The sequence below is a fragment of the Perca flavescens genome, chromosome 10, assembly GCF_004354835.1.
Source record: "Perca flavescens isolate YP-PL-M2 chromosome 10, PFLA_1.0, whole genome shotgun sequence".
Classification (NCBI taxonomy): domain Eukaryota; kingdom Metazoa; phylum Chordata; class Actinopteri; order Perciformes; family Percidae; genus Perca; species Perca flavescens.
The window spans coordinates 18,271,693-18,284,228 of NC_041340.1; the positions used below are offsets into that span (position 1 = coordinate 18,271,693).

At 39.5% G+C, this 12,536-nt stretch overlaps 2 protein-coding genes across 3 annotated transcripts in view; one reads left to right on the forward strand and one right to left on the reverse strand.

The window, feature by feature from the left end:
* The window catches only part of zgc:113229 (uncharacterized), a 9,051-nt gene extending 7,409 nt beyond the window's left edge, over positions 1-1,642 (forward strand). For both annotated transcript variants that reach the window (XM_028588587.1, XM_028588588.1), the window contains exon 7: positions 594-1,642. In XM_028588587.1, the coding sequence (XP_028444388.1) occupies positions 594-863 (270 nt within the window). In that variant the 3' untranslated portion in view covers positions 864-1,642. The remainder of the gene's footprint in view (positions 1-593) is intronic.
* A 960-nt stretch (positions 1,643-2,602) lies between these two features.
* On the reverse strand, positions 2,603-12,043 carry p2rx3a (purinergic receptor P2X, ligand-gated ion channel, 3a). Its single transcript, XM_028589995.1, has 12 exons — positions 11,910-12,043; positions 10,096-10,231; positions 9,737-9,808; positions 9,155-9,224; positions 8,370-8,472; positions 8,164-8,241; positions 7,873-8,014; positions 4,622-4,758; positions 4,438-4,531; positions 3,186-3,251; positions 3,015-3,092; positions 2,603-2,875 (listed from the first exon to the last, which is right to left on the reverse strand). The coding sequence occupies exons 1-12, from the start codon at positions 12,041-12,043 to the stop codon at positions 2,756-2,758; spliced, it is 1,230 nt and encodes a 409-aa protein (XP_028445796.1). The 3' UTR covers positions 2,603-2,755.
* Between the last annotated feature and the right edge of the window lie 493 nt (positions 12,044-12,536).

A 12,536-nucleotide genomic window follows, 5' to 3' on the forward strand; every position in this document is an offset into this window, starting at 1 on the left:
GGGAGATGTCATATGCTGCAGTTAGATGAAGTTGAAGAGGTCATGCACCTCCCACTTAAATTTTGTTCAAAAATGAGATCATTTAAACAAAATAGCTTTTTTCATGCACAATGCTAAAAGGAAATTCTTCGGAAAAACTAATAAAGTTATAGACTTTTGATATATTTGTCTGCACAAGACATGTATTTATAGATTAATCTTTTTAAATATTGGCAAAACTTTACAGTTTGGTATTACTTTCTGAATAATTTTGTAATCATATCCAAGAAGAGTCTCAAAAAAGAACAATGTAATTTGGTACTAAATACAATTGAAAAATAGAAATGTCCTTGAAGAAATGCTTAATTTAAACCCATGTAAATATTCATTCATTTTTCTTTTGTTGAATTTACTGTTTGCCTGCAGACAAATTTGACAGTTTTGTTTGTAGTACAAATGTACCAAAATATATAAAAAATAACCGATTCATAAAATAGAGTTTTCCTGAAATAACACACCAAATGTAACACTTTAGAATGACAAAAGTACTTCTGTCTTTACCTTCTGTTCATCTTTCTTTTTCCTTTTTATCCACTCATCCTTCTCTGGATCAGAGGCGAGTCGAGGTGAACCGGCGGGTTCATTTTTCCGAGGAGGTGGTGGCCATAACGCCTCCAGAGCTGGACCCGGATGCTACAGACTCAGAGGATTCAGGTGCAGAGGAGGACTCTGTTATAGAGCAGGAGTGTGAGCAGGAGGAGGAAGAGGATGAGCAGGCAGCGACAAAGAGGGTGGAAGCACCAACACGCCGGCCTGCTCTCCCTGCCTGGATACTGGCTCTGAAGAGGTGGAACACAGGGAAGAAGGACCGACAGGGACTGTAAAACTGCATTAAGCATAAAGGCTCCCAGACTTTCTTAAAATGATTTATTGAGTTCTTTTCTGGACACTTAAAGCACCACTGGGTCTTATTGCTCCTCTTCCCTCTCCACACCACCACCATTCAAAATGATAATTGATCAAGTGCTGAGAGTATTTCAAGCCTTTATAACTACAGTCATTGTTTGACCCTCAACTGTTTGTTTTTTGTCCATGCTCTCCGCTCTGTCTGTATCCAGACTGGATTATACGTTGCCAGTGTGCCATCAGCGCATATAACTGTTTAGTCAATTTGGTTGCTGGCATAAACATTCTTCCAGCATCTTTGATCAGAAATGTTGTGTTTTCCTCCTCTTCCTCATACTTACTGTAAATCTCACACTGACCAGCAGCAGACTGGCTAATGGCACCCTGTCCAGCCATCCTGGGAAATTAACCCCAAAGGAGGAATGAGAGTTGGAGCTGAAGCAGTGGCTGCAGACTGTCGGCTGTTCTCCGTTCAGCTCTTGAAATGTTAAAAGCCCTATTTTAAAGCCATTTGCTCACTGGAGTCAGAAAGATACTATTAGCGCGGTTTGACGGAGTTGTACAGTTTAGCGTGCCAAAATACTTTTATTTACATGATATAGTATGAAGTAGAAAAGAAAGTATCAAATGAATTCCTCTATTGGTATCACTTTAAGGATACTGGTATTGTTACTGTTATCATACATTTTTAAAAGATACCCAGCCCTAGTTAGCACACATTTTGTCCACATTTTCCCCTCAAAATAAAAAACTAGATAACAAATTTCTTCCTCTAGCTTCCTCATTCCATTTATTAATTCTTCTAAATAGGGATTATCTAAGTGTCATTATCTATTTACATGATTAATAATTGCAGAGCTGTGTGCATGGACACACATCCAGTCTTGCTTGGCCTTCAAGTGCTGTTATAGTAGTCAGAAAACAATTTGTTCCTTCTGTGCACAGACAAGCTGTAGCTTTGCTTCAGACCAGACGCAACATTCAGAGAGATGTGTACTTTATTGCGCTGTGTATCATATTCTGTCATTTCCATTACATGCATTATATTAATATCATTAGTAAATCAAACTAACTGCTGTCAATTCCTCAGCAGCCTCCATTCACAGCTATCTTCTCTCTTAAATCAATGTCAGAGCCATTAGGAGGCTCTTTAGCTGATCGATTAGTGCCCTGGTCACACACGGGGAGTATGTGTATGACAGAGAGAGCAGGAAATACAGAGAATTATTTAAATGTCTGAGATGATAATGTGTGAGTAAACCAGAGAAATGGACAGATAAAAAGAAAATCATAATGCCATTTTGGATTGGAAAAAGATTAATTACATTACTCCATTAGTCTGTACAGAGACATCTACTGTGCGTCATCGTGCAGCAGTGGTCTAAAATGGCCCATTTGTAAACCTCAACCTCCCACTTCAGCCCCCTCTTACAGTATCACACACACACACACACACAAACACACATCAATATTATTAACCATGTCCTTACGCCATTAGGAAACTCTTTAGTGCTTTTATTTGTGCAGGACAGGGAAGAAGGGCAGTTGGTGAATGTGTGAACATGACAAGAAAGAGACATTCTCCAAAATGTTATGTATATTCTCTGCAGTTTTCTTTTATTAATACATTTATTGCTACAAGGACATAGTTCTTTTCCTGGGACTCCACTAATTGTTGCAAAATTGCAAATATGGCAACCATGTTGTCCTTCTTTATAACAAATTCCATAAACTAAAACTGACTGCAAGATCCTGACAACCGGAAAAGACAATGAATCTCTTGCAATAAGTCAATAAGGCAATAAGGGAAAAGAAATAGAGAGGAAAGTCCATTTCTTCAGATTGTTGTTGTTGTTGTCAGTCAGATAGGTTAGTCAGAGGTAGCGAGGGAAATGGCTCCAGAATCATAGGAGCTCTTGATACAAGGTTTGAGTGACAGCTGGCTGCCTGGGCTCTGAGCAAGGGATGCTTCTATCTGAGCCTCTGATACCTGGATGGACAAAACAACGAGGGAAATCTGTGAGGAAGATCTTACAGGAAAGCTTACCTGGACTCTTTGGTGAAGGTCACTCTGCCATTAGCGTCTGTGTGTATTGGTAGTCAAAATGCATAATCAAAACATGCATTACCTCTTCAAACTTCTTGGCTTTGTATTGTTCGGCCCCTTTCAAGAAGTTCAGTAGGATAATGTCACAGAGAACTGTACCCTGCCGACACAGATAAAATAAAGTATAATCAAAGCTGACAGCAAACAAGAAAAATAAATGTTTATTATCTTTAACCTGATCACAAATCCTTACCAGTCCAACAGAGGTAAAGGCAGCTACCAGGTTGATCAGTGTTGGGATTGTGTTAAACTTTCCTGCCTGGAAGAGATTGGGTCAGTTTAGGTGACCTAATGTATAAACAGTCCCAGGCATTTAAAGGAACATGCCGACTTATTGGGAATTTAGCTTATTCACCGTAACCCCCAGAGTTAGACAAGTCGATACATACCCTTCTCATCTCCGTGCGTGCTGTAATGCTGTCTCACGGCTCCAGCAGCATCAGGCCAGCACAGATCATGCAGGTGAATGGTTCCAGCAATCCTACTGCTCTGAATAAGTGACAAAATAACGCCAACATGTTCCTATTTACATGTTGTGATTTATAGAGTCACAGCGTGTACAAAAAACAACGTAACATGAGACACAGCCATCTTCTAACAGTAAACAAACCGGGGACTATATTCTCAGACAGGCTTGCTGCGAGCATATCACTCCGCCCAAGTACTATATTCTTCCGCCTGAGAATATAGTTCCCGGTTTGTTTACAGTGTACACACTGTGACTATACAAATCACAACATGTAAATAGGAACATGTTGGCGTTATTTTGTCACTTTTGTCACAATTCGGAGCAGTAGGCTAGTTGGAACCAGTTACCTGCAGGATCTGTGCTAGGCTAAGCTAATGCTGGAACCGTCAGGCAGCGTTACAGCACGCACGGAGATGAGAAGGGTATGTATCGACTTGTCTTACTCTGGGGGTTACAGTGAATAAGCTAAATTCCCAATAAGTCGGCGTGTTCCTTTAAATATACTTATATTTATTAGCTCCGCCAAGGAGGTTATGTTTTCGGCTTGGTTAGTCTGTTTGTTGGATTGTTTTTCTGTCAGCAGGATTACAGAAAAACTGGCCTGATTTTCATGAAACTTGGTGGAAGGGTGTTGCATGGGCCAAGGAAGAACTCATTGAATTGTGGAGTGGCACTGATGTGGTGTCGGAATAATCAGAAAAAAATAGTACCCAACTGGGAAAATTCACACTGCATTAACATGGTATGATATGGCATGCCTTGGCAGAGATCTGCACTCTCCAACTGCCCTTCCAGTTTGCTTTTTAAAACAGTTTTAAACAATGTATAGTATTATATAACTAACATGTTTTTAAGTGACAACAGTTTTGCAATAAATGTCAAATGCAATCTCTTAAAAATTAGGTTTAAAAATGTGTTTTGTAAACATTTTATATTTACACAAATTTTCAGGTTGCCACAATTTCACACAACTCACATTGCCTGTGACCATAACATCAAAGCGGATTGCAAATACTTTGTGAAGTGTCCGAAAATCTGTCCCATTCTCTGTCTTGAAATATCTGGCAAATCTGCATTCAAAAAGAAGACAACATGTAACTAAAGAATGAAAGAAACAAAAAGATTGAGTAGACATCCTGAGTAAAAATCAGCCTCACGACCTGAAGTTGTAGCCTTTGGAGATGGCATTCTTGGCAAATGGTGCATCCAGTCGTGTAAATGAGTACTTGGGTACACAATAGTCAATGTCCAGGTCCAGGTTACACTTCCACTCAATGTTAATTCCTATTTCTCCACCCTGAAAGAGAAGGATAAGGAAAACAGACGCACCTTGAGAAAGCAGTGGTAAATAAGGGAGAAACCTCTAGGGTTGAGAATTTAGCCTGCTTCTTATTTGCTCAACCTCCAGCTTGTAAACGGCTGTCGTTGTTGAGCACTTTGTCATACTTCCTCGTAACACATCCTGCTGCTGCAGGCTGATAACCTGACTCCGCCAGATGGATTGCTTCGCATTTGCTCGGCATATCCATCTGGGAACTTTCCGTTGGAGAACTTTTGGGAAGGGGCGGAAATACTGGTTAGCTGATTGGATGAACCATCTGTCTATCACCTATGTTGGTGATAGACGGGCCAAATCAACCAATCAGATTCACGAAGCGTATGAAAATACAACCACAAGCCCGCCCCTGCTGCTGCAGGCAAAGCATAGCTCGTTAGCTCAGCATGCAAGCAACATGTCGGTAAAGGATATTTGCCGTTTGTGTAACGAGAATTTAGGAATAAAAGGCACCATTTCAGGTTCACGGACCATATTCCAAAAGAAGCATCCAAGAGAAAAAAAGCATTAGCGAGCGGCTAACAGAATTAGGGCTACCGCTGTCTGAAAATACTGGTTAGCTGATTGGATAAACCATCTGTCTATCACCACCTAACCCACCTCAAAACCAACGCTGATTGGACCGGTCGTTTGGCTAACGGCTCCAAATTTTCTCTCCCTCAAGATGCCAGACTGATCTGCGAGTGGAAAACTGGAGCTCGCAAGATCAGGACGGTCTCACGAGGCTAGCAGGCTGCAGGCATTATGGAGAGACAGCAGCAAGACAATTCTGAATGGCGCTTTTTATTTTCCAAAACTCCCCGACGGGTCGAAAGCCATATGCACATTGCGTAAAGCCGCATTAAAATAGCACCGAAGCACGTTAAGCTTGAGCTACCACCTACAAGCTAAGCATAGTACAGTTAACGTGAATCAGGTTGATGCTAGCGGGCTCAAGCAAAGCACTATTTTGGAGAGTGCTAGTTGCCGAGTTGTGGATGAAACCAAATCCCAAAAAATTACTACAGCTCTTGTGAAATGGGTGGCAACTAACTGCAGACCAGTCAGCATCGTAGAAGACTCGGGTCTAAGACTACGGTTGGCATGTTCTGACCCGTCGTATACATTGCCGTCGAGGGGGACAGTAGTTTCACGTACGCATGTACACAGCCTGTACGACACGGAGAAAGCAGCCAAACTGGAACTGCTGAAAAGTGATGCAAGGTGATCACTGGACGTCAGTAAGTCATCAGAATTATTTAGGAATTACTGCACACTATATTGACTCTAGATTAGAGTTTAGATTCTCTGCCCGAGCCCGACCCGAGCTGGTTATTTTCCGCCACTATCCTCGGGCCAGGTCCTTACATTTTTTTTAATTTTTTTTTTATCATTACTTTATTAGCCTAATTGGGTAGGGAGAAAGCTATGCCATAATCAGAAATATTATCTATATAGGATATATTTAGGGCAACAAATGTGTCCAAAAAGTTACACAAATTAGACTACAGGTAGGCTAAAAAATGCAACAGGTGTCATGCGCGGAGTCTCCTCCTCTCGCACACATCACACCGGGCCTGCTGTGCTGTGTGTAACATGGAGCTTGAGGATGTAAAAAAAAAATGAAAACTGCTATTTCATTCGTCCCGACAGCAACAATTGACATTTAAATCTATTTTGCTCCTAAACTAAAAAACTCTGATATTCCACACTGTAGGACATTTTAAAACACTAATTCATCTGTTGTATGACCATGACAACAGTATATAAAACAATAAATACAACCTGTCATTAAAAAAAATTACCGCATCAAACGTTTTACATACCGCACTCAAATTGGGTTCGCGGGTCTAACTTTGTAGCAGCATGACGTCATGACGCCAACTTTCCTGGGTCTGGTAGATCTTGTGTGCTGTACGTGCTGACGAAATTTGACATTTGCAACGTGTATGGTTTTCGGGATAACTGCAATGTTTCATTCGTCCTCCGTTTCAATCGTCCCGGTTGTACCCTACTTCTCCAAGCATAGGCTACCCCTGAGGGCTACGTTTCTTCATTCGGATCCATTTGCGATTCCATTCTGAATAAACAAACAGCGCAGTTTAGGCTACATGCTTCATCCTTGTTGAATTATTCATTAAGGTAATTCTAAAAGGATTTATGTAGTTCAAACAACTCTGAATTGTAGTTGACAACGTCAGTTATAACGGCCCACGTATTAAAAAAATGTTGGGTTTAAATCGGGCTCGGGCTCATAATTACAGTTAATGTGTCGGGCCAGGCTCGGACACAACGTGCACGGGCAGGGTCAGGCTTGATTTTTTGGGCCCAATCCAAGCTCTACTCTAGATTCAAATGTGTGACTAGATTCACACATTTTTCTTTTGTTTACAGTAGATAAATAAATAATAAACAAATACAAATCATAAAATCAAGTTCATAATCAAGTTCAATCAAGATACACTGGTAAGAATTGCCTTCCATTGTTAATATGTACTTAAAAACAGTTCTGAAATGCAAAATAATAGAATTTTTATCATGTGATAAAACATGCGATTAATCGCGATTAACTATAGAAATTCAGCGATTAATCGCAATTTAAAAAAAAATTATCGTTTGACAGCCCTAATAAAAAAGTTATTGAAATGGTAAAGTTAAGCTATCCAAGCTAACAAGTTTACCAAGTTAGCAAACATGTTAGCTTTTTAGCATAGCTCATTCGCTAACAGGACTATAGGTTCACACTGTTTATTCAAAAGACATAACCATGTCCAATCGACTCCTGTCTCATAAATTCATGTCTTCCTCTTTTGTAGAGCAGTTTCTATGCCAACAGAGGAGGTTAAACAAAAGTGAATGGTGCAACACACAACTAATAAGCTACAATTGCGTCCCCTATTTTGGACTCTCCAGATCACTGTCCCCTCCAAGGTCAGCACTGTCAAGAGGACTTGACGACCAACAGCATGAATCCGCAGGGCAAAGTCTTATGACACTTTATTTAATTTATTTCCTGTGCAGTTGCAACATTTTAGCCTTGAGGATAAAGAGTTAAGACATTTTTGAGAAGGAGAGGGAATAGCGGGCGAATAAGACCTGGGATGCCAGGGCATTCACGTCCTGCCCAGTATAGTTCAGCACGTCCCCCACACGAAAGATGGGGCAGAAGGGGTGCGTCTCCGGGTGGTAGGTACAGCTCCTGATCTCTGTGGCCGTCATTGTGGTGGGAAAGTTCCCTCTGAGATAAAATGATTTCATTTCAATGATTAGAAAACAACTTTTTTTGTAGTTCTTTAAGGAGCATGTGTTATTATGTATTTTCCACACTTTTTTTTCAGCTGCTTAAATTGGAGAATGTGTGTGTATGCAGGCTTGTGTGTGACCTACCTGGTGACATTGAAGAGTGGAAAGCGAATACTGTTTTTGATGAAGATGGTGAAGTTGTTAACATCTATCATCGGGCGGCTGGGCAGGATGTTGACAGAGAAGGAGGGGTTAGGATGACAAGATCTCTGTGTGTGTGTGTGTGTGTGTGTGTGTGTGTGTGTGTGTGTGTGTGTGTGTGTGTGTGTGTGTGTGTGTGTAAATCTTACATCTTAGCCTGGTCATCATTCTCAGCTGGACACCATCCCTCAATCTCACACTGACCATTATTGGTGTTGTTGGAGGGTTGAATGCAAACACCTGTTATTACCCCTGGTTTGTAAGACAGAAGAGGAATGTCAGTTAAAGGGAGTCACTTTGATATGGTTTAATACAGTGGCAGACATTACTTTAGTACATTACTTTTAATTTTACTTTACAGACATTTAGGTGAAGTATGTTATGTACTGTATAGACCTGACCCTTATTTTTAAGCCACCATGAATAGGATTTAAGAAATTACAACAATTTTCAGCCTGATCAAAATTATGAAAAGTTCTAAGGGTATTCTGGGATTTATTATATATATACATTTTTAACTAGTTTAACTGATTGAGCACTCAGCCTCTGCATTCTTTTTGTGAGTTGGGAGGAGCATGATATTGAACGTGACGTGTGGAAACAGGCTATTTTGTGAACATGCGTGCCAATGACAACAACCCCTAATCCATCTTTTTTTTAAATCACTGCATATAAGTGCACCAGCAACTTGGAAAGCTTGTTTCTATTGGACATTAATTTTTGGAACAAAAAAATCCTAATCCTGTCTCCATGATTGTTTTAGGTCATTTCCTGTGTCATGGGTCAGTCGTGTAGTGTGAAAACCATGACTTCAAGATTCTCGATTACAAGACAGCAAGTTATGTAGTCTAAACAGTACGGCAATCTGAGAAAGTCTTTGAAAGTTGTGTAGTGTGAGCTTAGCTAAAGTTTCTCTTTACGAAGTTAGACTCACCATTGGCAAGGATGTTGCCAAAATGCTTGTGGCAGTCTTTATCCGTGGTACAACTAAACTTTTCCCCCAACTGAAACACAAAAACACACCGACACTTAAAATTACATCATACATACACTTAACCCTTCAGCTTTTTTGGACAAAATTATTACTAAACATTTTAATAGAACCTATTGTAATAATGAGGCAAGTTAGAAGATATGTGACCATGTTCCTTGAATTTGACTTTCTAAGGACTCTTTTCTATGATTGCCCTGAGAGCTCTGGAGTTATGATTGGAGTTCATCTAAAATCAGGTACACAAATGACATACAATGCAATAAATATAGAAGAATCAAATAAACAAGTATAACAGTTAAGACATTAAGTGGAAAAATAAAAGATTGTAACATTTGAACATTTGTAAAATGCTTTAAAAATAGGTTTTTAGAAGTGATTTAAAAGATGTTCTTGAGTCTGCAAGCGTTACATCATCATGCAGGGCTCTGACTGCAAAAGCCACATTTGGTCACGAAAGAGAAAAAGAAAGTGTTACAATGCACTGGAACTGATTGGTAAGCAATGATTTGAATGTGTCCTCACCTCTTCACATTTTCCTTGAAACTGATTTTCTGTGACAATGAGTTTGGTCATGATGCAGAAGATATCTGCACCCTGAAACACAGCAGATACTGTATTTTTATGTAATGCAAACAATGGTCAAAATGTGCCACACATAAAAAATGTATCAGCTTATAAACTGAATACAATACAATAAAACAGATAAAAAAAATACATAACCAAAGTTTCTGGATCAACAATTGCCACTAATCAACTCAAACTACTCTTTTTTTGTAGTCCATCCGATAGGGAACCTCAGACAAAGTTGAAGATAGTTATTTTGTCCAAGGTCATGCTTATGTTTGTGTGGGCCTTAACCACATGTTATCAGAGTTACACACCTGTTGGGGGAACACATAGTCAGCCACATCCATCACACGGTCGTTATGGTAACCGAAGCCTTTTACTTTGGTCATCACAGAGGACTCGATGCCGGTGTCGGTCACCTGATAAGCTTTCTCGTGGATAAAGACCCAGCTGCAGGACACAAACGATTTAACAGAAGGTCAAGAGTTCAGTTAAAGAAGTGGAGAGCATGAAGAGTCTTGTTTCTGCATACAATAAGTTGTCAAATTCAGTCTTAAAATTTGTTTTAATAAAAAAAATGTTTTGATTTAACCTCTAGTCTAAAAATGCACTATATGCTAATTTTATTAACCATATCACATAACATGGTTAAGTTACGTCTGAGACAAATAATTGAGGGCTGCTTTAATTCAATCAATTCAACAATGTAATCATGCTATTTTCAGCAATTGATTGCCCTGTATTACCCATCCAAAGTGTTATTGTGTAAATAATGTTACTTTGTTAAACAGACCAGACCTAGGTTTCACCTAATGATAATCAGGAACCATAGCCTCAGATGTTGGTCTTTAGGAGCTGCAGCATTTATTTTCTGGACAAACTACATTGCACATAAACTTAATTTTTTCTCTGTTCCGATTGCCAACAGCTGTCTTCTCTGATCCACCCTCTCTTTATAGAAGTGCTCAGATGTTAAATCTTGAAGTGCAACGTATATCCTCCATATTGTGTACTCCTTTTTGATATTTGAGTAGTTTATCTTATCTGAGTTTTAAATCAACACACACACACGCACGCACGCACGCACGCACGCACGCACGCACGCACACAAATCTTGAGAACAGCATGTGTTGTTAAAAAAACTTTTTTAAATTGCATACTTAACTATTGAAGGTAATGATAGCACATAAGAAGTACCAAGTGTGGCAAGAAATAAATATAATAAAAACAGTACAAAATAAAAGTATTCATTATTTGCAATGCCAACACGTGCTAAAACATAATTTAAAAATTATAAATTTGGGGGATCCCTGTGGTCTACTGGTCTAAGATGTATACTTCTATATACATACATTCTTGTATACATCCCCAGTTTAGTTTTGGCTGTCTCTAAACTAAAGATAATATTCTTTTATCACATATTCTGTGCAGCACATAAGTAACTTAGTACATTTACTCAGGTTCTTTACTTGCCTGCACAATTTTGAGGTAGGCTACTTGTACTGTACTTTTATGCTACTTTATACTTTTACACCACTAACTTTTAGAGGGAAGTGTTATACTTTCTACTCCACTACAGTTACTTGTTACTCTTAAATAACTAATGTATATAAATTAGTTAAAATGATCTCACTCTTGACCAGATGCAACAGTAAAATGCTGCTTACAGGTTCCTTCATCAGCAATAATCCTCAAATGATTTCATGTATAATAATTGACAGGGGCCATTCTGCTGCACAAAAAGTACTTTTACTTTTGATACTTTAATAACATTTTGCCAATAATACTTCCTTTCTTTTACTTAAGTATTAATTTGAAAGCAGGACTTTTGCTTGTAATGGAGTATGTTTTACATTGTTGTATTGCTACTCTTACTTAACACAGGGAAAACTGTTAGAGGATAGGGAAAACTGTTAGAGGATATCTCAAACCATAGCCAAATAAAATCTAAACTGTCTGCATGGCAAGTTAAAAAAAAGTATTTTTGTAATTTGGGTGAACCCAACCTTAAACATGAGAAATCTCAGAGCTTCTAATTCCACAAAGCCTGGGAAGAACGGATAAAAAAACAACCAAGGACCCACTAAACATGCAAAAAAAAAAAAAAAAAAAAAAAAACATCACTGACCCGACAAAATATATGATGATGAGCAGCTGTACGAGCCGGTTGATGATGCCCACAGACCAGCTCTTGACCACCACAGACTTGGTAGTCTCGTAGGTGAAGAAATCAGTGACGCAGCCCAACATCAAGGAGCCCATGGCTGCTTGTTAGTGCAAGTCAGAGAGCAACAGACAACGGGCCGGGTCCTCTGTCCGGGTCCTGAGTCTGAGAGAAAAGTGCAACTCCTGTCCAACCTCAACAGATGCCTTCAGGGAAGTGAATTGATAAAACTGTAGCTCACCCCTGATTTTAATGACAGAAATCACACTGGTCCTGTCTTTCACTCACTTGGTGTGGTCTGTGTTCATCTGCTTCACCGCATATTTGATGGTTAAACCTCACTGTCCCTGTCCTCTTTGTTTCATTGGTTTATGAGACAAACTGGACCTCCTCTTTCTATACTCATATGAGCCAGAGGATAATGTGAAAGTGTCCTTCTTTCCCTCCCTCTTTCACACACACACACACACACACACACACACACACACACACACACACACACACACACACACACACACACACACACACACACACACACACTTTTCCCCGTGGGACAGCTGGTGCGGCTGCTCCTCTGTGTCTATGAAAGGA

Excerpts from the sequence above, each read along its gene's own strand:
- p2rx3a (XM_028589995.1), bottom strand. The coding sequence starts at position 12,043 with ATGGGCTCCTTGATGTTGGGCTGCGTCACTGATTTCTTCACCTACGAG. Across the intron at positions 8,242-8,369 it reads AATGATGACCAGGCTAAGAT|CCGCCCGATGATAGATGTTA; the intron begins GTAAGATTTACA and ends CATCCTGCCCAG. Across the intron at positions 3,252-4,437 it reads ATGTTATGGTCACAGGCAAT|GCAGGAAAGTTTAACACAAT; the intron begins GTGAGTTGTGTG and ends AATCTCTTCCAG.